The 18,144-nt window shown below is 35.1% G+C and overlaps 1 protein-coding gene across 6 annotated transcripts in view; it reads right to left on the bottom strand.

Moving 5' to 3' along the window:
* The window catches only part of STXBP5L (syntaxin binding protein 5L), a 415,834-nt gene that overhangs the window by 297,268 nt on the left and 100,422 nt on the right, over positions 1-18,144 (bottom strand). For all 6 annotated transcript variants that reach the window (XM_044251475.1, XM_044251473.1, XM_044251477.1 and 3 more), the window contains exons 4-5: positions 17,128-17,209; positions 15,561-15,661 (exon numbers count right to left, since the gene is read on the bottom strand). In XM_044251475.1, the coding sequence (XP_044107410.1) occupies positions 15,561-15,661; positions 17,128-17,209 (183 nt within the window). The remainder of the gene's footprint in view (positions 1-15,560; positions 15,662-17,127; positions 17,210-18,144) is intronic.

The raw sequence follows: 18,144 nt of genomic DNA, 5'->3' as shown, positions 1-18,144 counted from the left end.
ATATGTTTCTTTGCTATGTTAGGTGAGTTGGCCTAGAAGCAACCATGTACCAGTAGCAATGAGCACACCTAGTATCCATATTTTGGTATCTAATATAATAAAATGAAAGTGGAGAAAAGACTGATTCTAGGACTAGGGCATTAAGAATGTAAGATGAGTTTGATGGAGTTTGATGGGAGTTTGAGAACTGATCTTTATCAAAGATCAGCTGACTATATTTATAAGGGTCTATTTCAGTACTCACTATTGTGTTTCTGTCATTGTGGTTTTAATTTACAATTCCCTCCTGGCTCATTTTGCTGGACATCTTTTCATGTGCTTATTAGCCATCTGTATATAAACTCTTCATTGAAATGTCTATTTGTGTCTTTTGCCCATTGTTTGGGTTATTTTTTTAATAGACTAGTTTTTAAAAACAGTTTTAGACTTACAGAGTAAAAGAAAGACAGTATAAATGGTTTCCATATATCCCATCATCTAATTTCCCCTTTTACTAACATCTTACATTTGTTATAATTAATTAACCAAATTGGACTCCTTGTTAAATTCCATAATTTATTCACATTTCCTCTTTACCTTTCTTCTTCTACTCCAGGATCTAATCCAAGATATCACATTACATTTAGTTGTCATATCCTCCTAGGAACCTCCTGTATTTAATAGTAGCTCAGATTTGTTGTTATTAATGACTCACAATTTTGGAAGCTGCCTGGTCAAATATTTTGTAGGATGCTCTTCTATTGGAACTGGATGTTTTTCTCACAGTTAGACTAAGGGTCTGTGTTTTGGGGAGGATGATCACAGAGGTAAAGTGCCATTTCATCATTTCAAGGGTATATACTATCTATATGATTTAACACTGTTGATACTGACTTGGATCACTTAGCTGAGGTAGTGTTTGTCAGGTTATCCCACTATAAAGTTATTCCTCTACTCTTCCATCTTGTTCTCTTTGGGGAGTCATTATGCATAGCCTGCACATAGAGTAGGGACTTATGCTCAACCTCCTTAAGGTCAGAGGAACTTTAGAAATTATTTGTAATTTATTTGAAAAGGAGATTTATCTCTTTTTTCCCATTTATTTATTTACATATTTTTTCATTTATTCATTCTATCATTTATTTGTTGCAATATGAACTCATAAAATTTCATTTCATACCTTTGGTTATAATCTAATTCTAGTTTACTACTTTGTTGCTCTTATCATTCCAATTTTGGTTGTCATTAGATCTTTCAGTGTCTCCTGTGTCCCTTTAGCATACCCCATCATTATACACCTTAAGAAATTTGAAATATTTTCATAATTCACAGTTCCTAAAAAGGAACTCTCTTTCATTGCTGGTGGGAATGTATAATGGTACAGTTACTTTGGAAGATAGGTAATTTGGCAGTTTCTAAAAAAAAAACATATTCATATGATAGTATCCAGTAATTACACTCTTTAGTATTTACCCAAAAGAGTTAAAAACATACGTCCACATCTACATATGGATGTTTATAGCAGATTTATTCATAATTGCCAAAACATAGAGGCAATCAAGATGTTGGTCAGGAGGTGAACAGATAAATAAGCTCCGTTATATATTCAGATAATGAAATGAGATTCAAGTCATAAAAATAAGTGGAAGAAAAAAAAAACATGTGAAAGAAGCCAATCAGCAAAGTCTACATATCCTGTGATTCTAACAATATGACATCTGGAAAAGGCAAAACTATGAAGACAATAACAAAATAGTCATTGCTAGGGGTAGACTGGGTACAGAGATGAATAGGCAAATTATAGTGTATTTTTAGGGCAGTAACTACTCTGTATGATATTATAATGATGGATACATGTCATTATACATTTGTCCAAATCAATGTCAGTATCTTGGTTCTGAATTCATACCATAGTTTTGAAAGATGTTACTACCATTAGGTGAAACTGGTCAAGGAATACATGAGATCCCTCTGCATTATATATTATAACTGCTTGTGAACTTATAATTATCAATTTTTTATCCTCCTAAGCTTAAGAAGGGGCTGCCTAGGGAGAGCTGGATTCCTCAAAATAAAAAAAATATATTAATAAAAGTAATTAAATTAGAATCACTAGTTCTGACCAAGGAAAAATAGCTCCTTTTCTCCCCGATACTCTGTTTTTACAACTAAAATATCCTGGATATAACATAAATAATGCATAGTCAGAAGCTGGTAAGATAGTAAAGTAGGAGGACACTAAGCTCATCTTGTCACACAGGTACAACAAAATAATACGACATAAATAACATCAGCATGAATAATCCAGAAAATGAGAGGAAGACTGGCTGTTTGAAGGTGAACAAACTCCAAAGCCAAAGGTAGAAAAGAGGCCACATTGAAGAAGGTAGGAAGGATGAAGACAGAGATTGGAAGTGAAATGGACCACGGCCATCTGGAGTGGGGAGGGAGCTTGTGGCATGGAGAAAGGTGAAAAACAAACTATCATACTGGTGAGTTCACACATGGAAGAGGAATCTCTTAACATGTGAAAGGGACCACGGCCATCTGGGGTGGGGAGGGAGCTTATGGCATGGAGAAAGGTGAAAAACAAACTATCATACTGGGGAGTTCACACATGGAAGAAGAATCTCCTAACATTTGGTTTGAAAGTGAGAGGGGCCCAAACTTGTGAGTTCTTACAACTAGTGAGACTTAAAGCCTGGAATTTTTTAAATCAGCAGGCTCCACTCTTGGAAAGTCTAGAAGGCATCAGGAAGTGAAGTCCCTGACCTTAAAGAGATGCCTGACAAATAGCCACTGGAGATACAGGGTGGAAGCATCAGATGAAAAACACCCGGGACAGACAGGAGGGAGAGTTATTTGCTCATCCCAGTACATGGCCTGGAGAGGCAGGGATCATGGGGAAACCCCTCCAGGAACAAGGGAGGTGTCAGGCACCATTCCCCCCCCAGCATAGTATAAACATATGGCCACTTGCAGGAACCAGCATGGCACCAACTCTAGCTACCCAACTTGTTTACATCAAACCCCACTTCCCTGAATTTCAGTAGATCTACCCTTCACAGTCATCCTTCCCTCTGTTTCAGTGCTATAGGAGCCCTCCACCAGAAGACCCCACCAACACATATCCTGACCTGCACATTTGGTGGAGCTTCAGTTCTAGTGGCAGCAGCAGGCCTCATTTCACAAGACCAGTACACACCTTGTTAAAACATGCTGCATCCAGGGACCAAACACGACCCAAAACAGCCAAAGAAAGCTTCTGCAGATGACTGGAATGAAGGAAAACACAGCCAGGACACTAAAACAAGGCACACACAAAGCACATTGGATATACTCCTGAATTGTCAGGTCCTAGAGAAAAAAGACACTGCACTGCAGGGCACTATAGGATCTCTTCTTCATAAAGCCATTACCTTTAAGAGCAGAGACCAAGGAAACTTGCCACAAAACAAAAGCATCAAAAAATCAGTTTTACTCAGTCTATCGCCACCCCCCAACAGGGGGCAGGGCGACTATGCCCAGAGTTGTTAAGGAACATTGCAGCAGGCCCCTCCCCCAGAAGATGGGCTGGAGGCCACCAACCCTAAGGTCCCTATAAAACAAGTGCAATTGCTTGGGTTGTGATCAATAATTTGGACTTTGTATATTCCCTCAATCACCCCTCAACAGAATGACTAAGAGGAGGAACCCCCAACAAAGGAAAGATTCCGAAGCCATGACATCTGCCACAGAACTAATGGTTATGGATATAACCAAGATGTCAGAGATTGACTTCAGAGTGACATTTATCAAGGCAATATTTATGCTTGAGAAAAATACAAATCACAATATAGAATAAGGGCAGAAATGATATCTAATCAGGCTGAACTTAAAAATGTTATGAATGAAATGCGGTCTAAGCTGGATACTCTGACTGCCAGGGTAAACAAGGCAGAAGAAGGAATTAGTGAGATAGAGGATAAGATGATAGAAAGTAAGGAAATTGGGGTGGCCTGGGAAAAACAAATGAAAACCCAAGGTATCAAACTGAGAGTTTAGTACTCAATGACACCTTCCAGTATCAGCATTACTGGGATCCCTGAGGGGGTGGGGAGAAACAGAGAGGTCTAGAAGGTATATTTGAGACAAATAGTAGCTGAGAACTTCCCTAAACTGGGGAAGGAAACACGCATTCATGTCCAAGAGGCAGAGAGGACCCCTTCCAAGATCAAAGAGAACAGACTGACAGCATAACATATAATAGCACAATTTGCAAGAAACCCTCTTGAAAGCAGTGAGAGGAAAGAGATTTCTTACATACAGAGGGAGGAATTTCAGAATAACTTCAGCCCAGTCCACAGAGACCTGTCAAGTCAGAAACAAATGGCAAGACACTGGGTACTAAATGAGAAGAACACACAGCCAAGGATACTTGATGAAGCAAGGCTGTCATTCAGAATGGATGGAGAGACAAGTGAATTACAAGAACAGCAGAAACTGTAAGAATATGTGAACACCACCTCAACCCTGCAAGAGATATTAACGGAGGGTTATATAAAAGGAGAAAGACCCCAAGAGTAATATAGAACAGAAATTTACAGAGACAATCTATAGAAACAAGGACCTCACAGGCAACATGATGACAATAAAATCATATCACTCTCAACATGAACGGCCTAAATGCTCCCATAAAATGGCACAGGGTTTCAGATTGCATAAAAAGACAGGACCCATCTATATGCTGTCTACAAGAGACTCATTTTGAATGGCAAGATACATCCAGACTGAAAGTGAAGGGCTGGAGAATCATCTTTCATGCCAACAGGACCTTTCTTTTTCAAAAGCTGGGGTAGCAATTCTCATATCAGACAAATTTGATATTATGATAAAGGCTGTAATTAGTGATATAGAAGGATACTATATCATTCTTTTCTTTTTCCAATTTTTTACATATTTATTTCCCTTTAGAGAGATTATTAGAATATAATGTTATCAAAAGAATTATGGAGCAAGCATACATTTTATTCCTTTTATAAAACAAGTGAAATGTAGTAGAATAAGAGGTAAACAACTAAGAATTCCAAGGCTGTAAAATAATATTAGTTGTTAAATCCCAGGGTACATCTAGTGTTTGTAGCATTTTAGGTGGTTTACTTAGCCTCAATTATCTATTTTTTTTAAAAGATGGGTATTTCCAGGACTACATTAAAACTTAATTAACAGACATTAACTAAAATCAACCATTTAGTCTTCTGCATACTCTTCACAAATTAACAGTAACACATCACCCAAAACTGTAGGTAAAATATTTATAAATAAATTCTTGAAAAATAAAGCATTTATAAAGAAAGTTTTATACACATAAAATTGATTAGGTAATTAAATGGTTTAAAGGTTCAAAGAGTCCTGTAGAGAAACAAAGAAAATCTCTGGTCTCTCAAGTGACAAACATAATACATAATTTTAAAGGTATTTATCTTTTTATTTCTTTTTTTAAATTTAATTTAAAATTTTTTTCAATGTTCCAAAATTCATTGTTTATGCACCACACCCAGTGATGCATGCAATACATGCCCTCCTTAATACCCACCACTAGGCTCACCCACCCCCCACCTCTCTCCCCTCCAAAACCCTCATTTTGTTTCTCAAAGTCTATAGACTCTCATGGTGTGTTTCCCCCTCCAATGTTCATAGAAACAATGGCCACAGTCACCAAACTGTGGAAAAAACCAAGACGCCCTTCAATAGATGAATGGACACTTCTCCAAAGAAGACATATAAATAGCTACCAGACACATGAAAAATGTTCATCATGAGCCATCAGGGAAACTCAAATTGAAACCACATTTAGATACCACCTTACACCTGTTAGAAATGGCAAAAATTGAAAAAAGGCAAGAAACAACAAATGTTGAAGAGATAGTGGAGAAAAGGAAAGAACCCTCTTACATTGTTGGTGGCAATGTACTTTGGAAAACAGTGTGGAGGTTCCTCAAAAAATTAAAAATAGAGCTACCATCAATTACACTACTAGGTATTTATACCAGAGATACAGATGACGTAAAAAGAAGGGCCACATGCACTCTTACATTCCTAGTAGCAATGTCCACAATAGCCAAACCATGGAAGGAGCCAAAATGCCCTTCAACAGATGAATGGGTAAAGAATATATGGTCCGTATATACAATGGAATATTAGTCAGCCATCAGAAAGGACGAATACCCAACTTTTGCACCAACATGGATAGAACTGGAGGAGTTACGCTAGGTGCAACAAGTCAAGCAAAGAAAGTCAATTATGGTCCTATGGTTTCACTTATTTGTGGAACATAAGGAATAGAATGAAGGACATTAGGAGAAGGAAGTAAAAATGAAGGTGGGGGAAACAGAGAGGGAGATGAACCATGAAAGACTCCTGACTCTGGGAATCAAACTGAGGTTTTAGAGGGGAGCAGTATGGGGGATGGGTTAGCCGGGTGATGGGTATTAAGGGGGGCATGTATTGCATGGAGTCCTGGGTGTTATATACAAACAGTGAATCACGGAACGCTACATCAAAAACTAATGATATACTGTATGATGACTAACATAACATAAAAAAAAAAGAATGATGCACTACAATCAAGTGGGATTTATTCTTGGCTTGCAAGGGTGATTAAATATTCACAAATCAATCAACCTGATACATCACATTAATAAGAGAAAGGATAAAAACCATAAACTCATTTCAATAGATGAAGGAAAAGCATTTGACAAAGTACAACATTTCTTAATGATAAAAATCCTCAACAAAGTATGTTAGGAAGAAATATACCTCATCATAATAGTCACAGCCAGTATGAAAAAGCCATAGTCAATATCATACTCAATAGGGGAAATCTGAGACCTTCCCCCTAAGGTTAGGAACAAGACAAGGATATCTACTCTCACCACTTTTATTCAACATAGTACTGGAAGTCCCAGTTGCAGCAATCAGACAGCAAACAGAAATAAAAGGCATTCAAAATTGGAAAGGAAGAAGAAAAACTTTCCCTATTTGCAGATGACCTGATACTATATAATAGAAAAACTTAGACTCTACCAAAAGACAACTAGAATTGATAAATGAATTCAGTAAAGTCATAGGATATAAAATCAATACACAGAAATCTAGTTATGAAGAAGAAATACTAGTAATGAAGCAGCAGAAAGAGAAATTAAGAAACAATCTCATTTATGATTGTACACAAAATAATAAAATACCAGGAATAAACTTGAGTAAAAGTACCGGTAAAAGACCTGTACTCTGAAAATTATAAAACACTGTTGAAACAAATTGAAGATAACACAAACAAATGGAAAGATATTCCATACTCATGCAGTAGGAGAACAAATACTGTTAAAAGACTTGAATGACCCAAAGCAATCTACACATTTAATTCAATCTCTGATTTAAAACACAAACAGCATTTTTCACAGAACTAGAACAAATAATACTAACATTTGTATGGAACCACAAAAAAAAAAACCTACATAGCCAAAGCAATCTTGAAAGAAAAACAGTACTTGACGCATCGCAATTCCAGTCTTTGAATTATATTACAAAGCTGTATTAATTAAAACAGTATGGCACTGGCACAAAAATCAATGGCACAGAGGACAAAACACAGAAATAAACCCACAATTATACGGTCAAGTAATCTTTGAAAAAGGAGCAAAGTATATAAAATAGGGAAAAGACAGTCTCTTCAACAAATGTTGGAAGAACTGGACAGCTACATGCAAAAGAATAAAACTGCTCTACTTTCTCACAACATACACAAAAATAAACTCAAAACTGATTAAAAACCTAAATCTAAGACCTGAAATCACAAAAATCCTAGAAAAGAGAAAAGACAGACATTTCTTTGACATCAGCTGTAACAACATTTTTCTAGATCTTTCTCCTGAAACAAGGGTAATAAAAGCAAAAAATAATTTATTGGAATGTAATCAAAATAAAATGCATCTGCAGAGCAAAGGAAACAATCAACAAAACTAAATGGCAACCTACAGAATGGGAAAAGATATTTGCAAATGGATTCCTGTCTCACATTGAGGTCTTTTATCCATTTTGAGTTTATCTTTGTGTACGGTGTAAGAGAATGGTCGAGTTTCATTCTTCTACATATAGCTGTCCAGTTTTCCCAGCACCATTTATTGAAGAGACTGTCTTTTATCCACTGTATATTTTTTCCTGTTTTGTCGAAGATTAATTGACCATAGAGTTGAGGGTCCATATCTGGGCTCTCTACTCTGTTCCACTGGTCTATGTGTCTGTTTTTATGTCAGTACCATGCTGTCTTGGTGATCACAGCTTTGTAATAAAGCTTGAAGTCAGGTAACGTGATGCCCCCACTTTTATTTTTGTTTTCCAACATTTCCTTAGCAATTCGGGGTCTCTTCTGATTCCATACAAATTTTTGGATTATCTGCTCCACCTCTTTGAAGAATACCAGTGGAATTTTGATCGGGATGGCATTAAAAGTATAGATTGCACTAGGCAGTATAGACATTTTAACAATGTTTATTCTTCCGATCCAAGAGGATGGAATGGTCTTCCATCTTTTTGTGTCTTCTTCAATTTCTTTCATGAGTGTTCTGTAGTTCCTCGAGTACAGATCCTTTACCTCTTTGGTTAGGTTATTCCCAGGCATCTTATGGTTCTTGGTACTATAGTAAATGGAATCGATTCTCTAATTTCCCTTTCTGTATTTTCATTGTTAGTGTATAAGAAAGCCACTGATTTCTGTACATTGACTTTGTATCCTGCTATGTTGCTGAATTGCTGTATGAGTTCTAGTAGTTTGGGGGTGGAGTCTTTTGGGTTTTCCATATAAAGAATCATGTCATCTGCGAAGAGAGAGAGTTTGACTTCTTCATTGCCAATTTGGATACCTTTTATTTCTCTTTGTTGTCTGATTGCTGTTTCTAGGACTTCTAATACTATGTTGAACAAGAGTGGTGAGAGTGGGCATCCTTGTCATGTTCCTGATCTCAACAGGAAGGCTGCAAGCCTTTTCCCATTGAGGATTATATTTGCTGTGGGTCTTTCATAGATAGATTTGATGAAGTTCAGGAATGTTCCCTCTATCCCCACTTTGAAGCATTTTAATCAGGAACGGATGCTGGATTTTGTCAAATGCTTTTTCTGCATCGATTGAGAGGACCAACGTGAGACAGGAATCCATCAGAATCCTAGAGGAGAACATAGGCAGTAATCTCTTCGATATCAGCCACAGCAAATTCTTTCAAGATATGTCTCCAAAGGCAAAGGAAACAAAAGTGAAAATAAACTTTTGGGACTTCATCGAAATCAAAAGCTTCTGCACAGCAAAGGAAACAGTCAAAAAAACAAAGAGGCAACCCACGGAATGGGAGAAGATATTTGCAAATGACAATACAGACAAAAGGTTGATACCCAGGATCTATAATGAACTCCTCAAACTCAACACACACAAAACAGACAATCATATCAAGAAAATGGGCAGAAGACATGAATAGATACTTCTCCAATGAAGACATACAAATGGCTATCAGACACATGAAAAAATGTTCATCATCTCTAGCCCTCAGGGAGATTCAAATTAAAACCACATTGAGATACCACCTTACACCAGTTAGAATGGCCAAAATTAGCAAGACAGGAAACAACATGTGTTGGAGAGGATGTGGAGAAAGGGGAACCCTCTTACACTGTTGGTGGGAATGCAAGTTGGTGCAGCCTCTTTGGAGAACAGTGTGGAGATTCCTCAAGAAATTAAAAATAGAGCTTCCCTACGACCCTGCAATTGCACTCCTGGGCATTTACCCCAAAGATACAGATGTCGTGAAAAGAAGGGCCATCTGTACCCCAATGTTTATAGCAGCAATGGCCACGGTCGCCAAACTATGGAAAGAACCAAGATGCCCTTCAACGGATGAATGGATAAGGAAGATGTGGTCCATATACACTATGGAGTATTATGCCTCCATCAGAAAGGATGAATACCCAACTTTTGTAGCAACATGGACGGGACTGGAAGAGATTATGCAGAGTGAAATAAGTCAAGCAGAGAGAGTCAATTATCATATGGTTTCACTTATTTGTGGATAGCATGGAGGACATGGGGAGTTAGAGAAGAGAAGGGAGTTGGGGGAAATTGGAAGGGGAGGTGAACCATGAGAGACTATGGACTCTGAAAAACAATCTGAGGTGTTTGAAGTGGCGGGGAGGTGGGAGGTTGGGGTACCAGGTGGTGGGTATGATAGAGGGCATGGATTGCATGGAGCACTGGGTGTGGTGAAAAAATAATGAATACTGTTATGCTGAAAATAAATAAAAAATTAATTAAAAAGAAAAGATATTTGCAAATGATAAATCTAATAAATGGTCAGTTTCTAAAATATATAAAACCTGATATAACTCAACACCCCAAAATGGGCATAAGTTATGAATAGACATTTCTCCAAAGAAGAAGACTAACAGATGCATGAAAAGATACTCTATATCATTCATCATCAGGGAAATACAAATCAAAATTACGAGATATCACCTCACAACCTGTCAGAATGTCTAAAATCAACAACACAGGAAACAACAGGTGTTGGTGAAGATGTAGAGAAAGGGAACCCTTGTGCACTATTGGTGGGAATGCAGACTGGTGCAGTCATTATGGAAAACGGTATGAAGGTTCCTCAAAAAGTAAAAAATACTGTGTAAGACTGATGATTCACAGACCTGTACCCCTGAAGCAAATAATACATTATACATTAAAAAAAAATTTTAATTAAAAATAGAACTATCCTATGATCCAGTAATCACACAACTGGGTATTTACCTAAAGGAGACAAATATACTAACTCAAAAGGACATATTCTCTGTCATGCTTTTAGAAACATTATCTACAGTAGCTAAATTAAGGAAATAGCCCATGTCTATCAACTAATGAATGAATAAAGAAGATTTGGGGTGTGTGTGTGTGTGTGGTGTACACATACTGTCAAATATTAGTCATAAAAAGGATTGAAATCTTGCTATTTGCAACAACATGGATAGAGCTAGAAAGTATTATGCTAAGCGAAATAAGTCAGTCATGAAGACAAATACCATATGATTTCACTCATCCATGAGTGAAACAAGAAACAAGACACAAAACAAATGAGAAAAAGGGAAAAAAGATAGAGAGAGAAAGACAAACTAAGAAAAAGACTCTTAACCTGTTGGTAACCAGAGGGGAGGTGGGAGTGGGGTTGGGTTAAAATAGGAGATGGGTATCAAGGAGTCACTTGTGATGAGCACCGGGTGATGTATGGAATTGTTGAAGCACTAATTGTACACCTGAAGCAAATATTACATTGTATGTTAACTATACTGAAATTTTTTTTAAAAAGCTTATGACTAAACCTAACAAAATGTGGAAGACCTCAGAAAAATTCATTAATGTTATTTAGAGAACTCAAAGAAGACTTAAGAAAGTGGAGGATATAACATATACCATGGTTCATTGATTGAATGATTCAATATTGTCACTGTGAATGACAATGAATCAATATTGCCATCCTGCATCATCATGGGATATGTCAGTGCTCTTCAAAGTAGTCTACAGATTCAAAGTTTTTTTTTTCTTATTTACTGTATAACTGGAGGTTTGACCCTCTTAATCCCATTTATCTATTTTGCTCACCACCCCCTTCCCTGGCAACCAGGAGTTTGTTCTATTTATAAGTCTATTTGTTTTCTTTTGTTTAGATATCACATGTAAATTATATCATATGATATTTTTTTCTGTTTGATTTATTTAATTTAGCATATTACCCTCTAGGTCCATCCATGCTATCACAAATGGTAAGATTTCATTCTTTTTTTAATCAATCAGTAATATTCTAGTCTATCTATATCACACACACACACACACACACACACACACATACATCTATACACATACCACATCTTTACCTATTCATCTATTGATGGACACTGAGGTTGCTTCCATACCTTGACTGTTATAAATGCTGCAATGAACATAAGTCCATATACCTTTTCAAATTAGTATTTCTAATCAAAACCTCAGCAAATGTGTTTGTGAAATTTAAGAAGTTATTTTTTTAACTTTATTTTATTTTTTCAGTGTTCCAAGATACATTGTTTATGCATCACACCAAGTATTTCTAAAATTTAAGTGGAAATACAAAAGTTAACTTTAAGCAAGAGAATTAAAGTAGAATGGTTAATCAAAGTGAAGAATATTCACTAAGTCGAATACTACATAACAATGAAAGTAATAAACTATAACTACATAAAACATGGATGAAATTTTTAAATATAACATTAGCAAAAGAAGCCAAACACAAACAAGAATGTATGTAGGATATCATTTGTATAATTTTCCAAACAACAGATAAAACTAATTTATAGTGTTTAAAATCAGGATAGTGTGGATTAAGTAGTGACTGAAAGGTAAAATGAGGGGGGTGGTTGTGGGTCTAGTAATTTTCTGTTTCTTGATTTCTGCATTTGTAACAGGGTAAATTACCTTGAGGTGTAAATTTAACATTTACACTGCTTTTTTTAAAGTGCGTTTTTATTTTAAGATTTTATTTTTAATCTATTTCTACACTCAACATGGGACTTGAACCCATAACCTTGCGATCAAGAGTTGCATGCTCCATCAAATAAGCCAGCCAGCCACCCCTACACAGTTTCTTGATTTGGTAACATTTACACACACAACCAAAAGAAAAAAAAAAAATAAGGAAGTTTTTTATACACTGATAAGGAAGGATCTTTAGAATAAATTCCAAAGAGAATGAAACAAGATACAAAACTGTATAACATGTTACAATTTGTGTAACAGAAATATATATAATCATATTTCCTTACACACACACACACACACACACACACGCACACACACACACGTAAGAAAAAAGTTATGTTACATATAATTGCCCTTTATGCATATATAATTAATCTCTGGAAAGATATAATAAATTAATAAGTAACACTCTTCACCTCCACTGATGGGGTCTAAGGGTCCAAGTAACAGCAGTAGAAGATTAATCCTTCACTGTATATATAACTTACATCTTTTGAATGTCAAACCAGGTAAATATGTTAATTCTTAAAGAAAATTTTAAAATAAACATGATGCAAGTTTCCTTTATAAAGCAATAGTATATTTTAAATTGGGGTTATAAACTTCCCCAGAAGCCAACTCCAATGGATCAAGCTTGCTAGATAATTTCATAAATTATAGGGTTCTTAAAATATTCCTTCCCTTCAGTGTAGGTGATAGTCCTTAGAAACACTCCGATGATATCAACTAGCAGAATACCACAGAAATAAAAAAAAACCTCTGATACAAAAAGTACAAATAAGTTAATATCTTCATGTCATAGTCTACCTATTGAATTTTACTTGAAAACCATATAAAACAATGCTATGATGTTCCCATTATATAATTTATGATCAGTGTTATCAAGGACTAGTAACATGTCTAAAATATGAATGTCTTATTTTATTCATTTTCAGATCATGCAGCACAGAAATCAAACCAATTGTTCTTCCATATTTAGCTTTAAAATCAGATATGAAAGGAATCCAAGGATCATTCCTCAGAAACAGCTGAAATATCTAAACCTATTTCTCATTACTGCCTTCAAAGATTATAAGACCAAAAGCTAAAGGTGCCCTATAAAAAATAAATAAAAACCTAAAATGTATAGCATAAACTATATAAATTAAATATATATATGACAGAAACATAGGATATATAGAAATTTACATAGTCAACTGGTTAATTTAAGAAGGCTCAGGGTTCCAAAAGATAGTTGGTTAAATTCTCCTTTATAGATCAAAGCCTCTATTCAACATACATTTAAAAATATATCCTTCCCTATAGGAACTGTGATAGTTACTGATTATTTCCATTCATGATATTTTCATATTCAAGATAATAAATTTATCTTCAAAAAGATAGATACCCTATTTTTGCAAGCATTAAAATAAGCAATGCCTATAAAATTCTATGATTCTATGATACGTTCAAAAACTGTCAGCTTGGTCTTTTATGTTGCTAACAGGAAAATCCACATCAATTGAGATAATAAAATTATAACTGAAAATCATCACCATCAATTGTTTCTTCCCCCTACCCCAAAAAGGGCCATAAAAAGGGCCAGAACATTTCCTTCAACATTCCAATTGTGAGGGTAAAAAACTTATTTTGTCCATCCACACAGAAGTGTAGGGCCAGATCTACTTAAATCATTTAAACAAACAAAATCTTACAAGCAGAGAAAGTAATAAAATCAATATGTCAATATCTGAGTAATAAATATTATTAGAGATAAAAAACAGGAACAGTATAATATCTCTTGACTGATTTTTAAATTTTTTAATATCCTGAAATTTCTGCTGCATTAATTACTTTAAAATTTAAGATACAATAACCAAAATTAGATCTAATCTAAATAAAGAAATTCTATCTGGTTTTAGCAGACATCTAAAATATAAATTCCCTCCTCTCAAAATATACTGGATATAATGTTTCCATAATTGCCATCCTTTTTTCTCATATACTTATAAAAACAGATTTACTTCTTCTAACTCTGTTTATGTAGTAACAATTCCTTATTAAACTATTATCATTCAACAAAATAAAATAAGCACTATCTTGAGTTCTTAGCAGTGAGAGCCAGCCTCCATTATTCACCTACCTCAGTTTGAATAGTATTTGCTAATCTGTGTAAATTTACTTCTCAAAGGTTTCTTTTTCTTTCATTAACATCAAATTTTCCTGTGATGACCCTTCTCCTCCACTGCAAAGAGTTAGATTGTTTTCCAAATAATAAACAAATATCAGGTTATTTTTCAGTTAAATTACAGAGACAGATAATGAAATACAAATTTTACTTATCTCCAGGCAGATTATCAATTGAGTAGATGTAAATTATGTTTGAGGTTTAACTGACACCAACATTAAAAACATTAAAGTTTGGTAGGTTGTTACAAATAAAATCTAGTAATTTTTCCTATATCTATTCATTTAATTTTTTCTTTCAGATTATTAATATTTCATTCTAAATTGGGGGAATCGAAATTTTGGTCAAGTTACCATCTTGGAAAACATCAAGCTTTTATATATAATATTGTTCAACACTTACTACCAACATTTTTGGAATCTAAAACTTTTGTTTCAGGGTTTCATGGTAAAATATTTAAGCAAAAGAGTTTAGTGTAGGACATAACTGCCATGATCAAAAGGTATAAAAAGAATTTAGTATTTACTTGACTTTCAAATTTTAAGTCTGAGTTTTCAGCACCATGGCCTAGGGAAAAATAAATGCATCATTGCTGCAGTGCCAGTTTATAGCAAGAACAGAAATGTTAGGAGTTCCCCATTAGATGACTAAATCTAATTAATTATGAATTTTCTATGAATTTTACTATAAAAACAAGCATACCATCAAATTTTTTCTAGATTTTAAGGTTCTGAAAAAAAAAAAAAGCAACTAGTCTTCCAAAAGTTAACCTGAAACTTCTCAGTAAATACTTTTCTCATACATCAAGAAATTGTTTAAATCAGACATTCTTACCGTTCTCGGTTAAATTTAAGAGAATGAAGAATAGCTGGCCTTTTTTGTCTGAGATTCCACAAATGAAGGGTATCATCTGAACTTGCACTAACCAAAGCACCCTGAAACAAAAAAGAAGACAAAATAAGTAAGTGACTTCCTTAAGAGATTTTTGTTAAGCAAAAACAAGCTAATTTACTAGATCTTTCGCTATTTGATGAGTTATTAGTATCTCTATAACCTACAAATATAAGGAAAAACAATTGTATGTACTTTAATCAGGAAGGTTAAGAATGCTGAGTAGAAGCAAGTGAATTTCTGGACTGGTCTGGATGACTAACTCACAAAATATGCATTCACCACCAGAAAGAAATAATTATTGTAAGCATCTTTAGGACTATTAGGGATTATTGTATTTTCTTTGGGAAAACTAACTTTAATTTTCTTGTCTCTAATATTCACACACATACGAGGTGTTTTATCTCCCTCTCTTATTGTGGTATCCCATAGCAAGTATACCTACAAGATAAAATATGCTAGGTTTGTCAATAAGGAGAATTTCACCGACTTCTGAGAAAGAGTTTGAACTGAAAGAAGTAAAAGGTGGACATCTGCCAACATCACAAATTTTTCATTTCTTAAGAGTCTCTGACACAAAAGTCTATGAACCATTTTACCCATGTTTATGATTATAAAATTCTTAGAGAAAGACATATATGAAAATATATGGAGATATTGAATGGATTATTCATACCATAAGAAAACAATCAGCAGTACTTCATTTTTTTTTCCCTCAAGGCATTGAGTTCAGTCTGCTAAGTGCCTGAATTTGGTATGGCACAAATTTTTAAGGCATTTTTGCATTGACAGCTCACTTAACTGAAAACAGCTCTAAAAGACACAATGATCCACTTAAAATGTGAAAATAAAAATGAGCACAGAAGGCCTTAAGAAGCCTCTACCTAAAGGAATATCTGCAACTTTTCCAAGCTTTATAAATACATACTCTGTTGTTAGGAAGTTCTCATCACCACAGGTCTATAGAATAGGAATAGAGTAGGGAAACAATCATCATAATAGCTATGGATGAATAAATAAATAAATATGCATATATGTACAATAAATAAATATGAATATATATACAGATAGCAGAACCTATAAGTAAATAACTGAAAAGGTTATTTCATGAAAGATAAGGGTAAAACATGAAGTTAATGCTGATTATAAAATTCAAATTAGTATCCTGAAGAAAAGTTTAATAGTCAATGGAGCAATCCGAATTTTAGTAATTTTTTTTAAATGTAAATAATCTGTAAATTATGCTGCATAATAAGAACAGGATCTTCTGGTATATGCAAACTTTCTCCTTTAAAATTTAATAGACAAACACTGACATAGTCTTTTATAAGAAATGTGACCATGAATAATATTGCACACATATATACCTTTAAATATTTAGAATATATAAAAAATAACATATTTAAATAAAAATAATATATTTTATATAACATAATATTAAAAAGGTCACATCAACTAATGTAGTGTGTATATGTACATCTCTGTGATAAATAGTCAAGATAATCCTTACCTCATTGATCAAGAATTGGAGCTGCAGGACAGCTGCACCACTTTCATGTTGGCAATAACAATCAACGCCAGGTCTCCCAAGTCTAGTATATTAAAAGTCAAGGATTCTAACTTTTTAATTAGTACTAATATTAATGAGTCAAGTAAAAACTAACTTACTTAACATCTAATGTTTTGTTTTTTAGTTATCCTTATTTTGGTAAATATAGAGTAAAAAAATCTTAGTTGATACAAATTACATTATGTAGCAAAAAACATTAACAAAATGGCCAAATAGGACTTCTCTTGCACATATGGTCTCCTTGACAACAATAACTTGCCATCTATGCACAAACAAAAGTGCATTCCTGGGAGCTTCCAGACCTAGATAGAAGACTGCAAAACCACAGTGTAGACCAAGAATGAAGAAAGTTGTTTTGAGAAGGCAGGCTTATGCCAGGCAGCTGATTTACTGACTGTATTCTAGCTACAGAAACTGAAGTATCTCTGTACCCCCTGAGAATTCAGCTTCCGAGAGATCTTGGAAGCATCACCCATGCATCAGGTGATAGTTATACAGACCTCAATTCAGCTGTGGATCCAGAAGTGGTATTTGAACCAGCACTAGCTCTTTCTGGCTGCAGTGTGGGAGCCATTGGAGGTAAGGCCCCCCCAAATTCAGGCAGATTAAAGATTCTGAAATGGCCTTGTAACTGGGCTCCAGCCCATCCCAGCCACAATCTAGAAACAATCTTGCTGGTGCAGGGACCCTATTGGAGACACTTTTGTGTTTCTGGCAGTCTGTCAGTAGTCCTGAGGGTCCAGGGTCCCAGCAGAAGACGTTCCCATCTGTGCATTTGATGATCTGGAAAGGCCCTCATCCTCTACTCCCCGCCCCTTCCAGTCACGGACCACGCTACAGATACTCCCATCTGTGCTCAGAGGGATCCTGAAATGGCCAATACATGAACCCAGAGTCCTCAGAGTCATACTCAGCAGTCCTGAGGGTCCAGGGTCCCAGAGGGAAACATTCCTAGCT

The sequence above is a fragment of the Neovison vison genome, chromosome 6, assembly GCF_020171115.1.
Source record: "Neovison vison isolate M4711 chromosome 6, ASM_NN_V1, whole genome shotgun sequence".
NCBI classification, from domain to species: domain Eukaryota; kingdom Metazoa; phylum Chordata; class Mammalia; order Carnivora; family Mustelidae; genus Neogale; species Neogale vison.
This window is presented reverse-complemented; position numbering and strand designations above follow the sequence as displayed.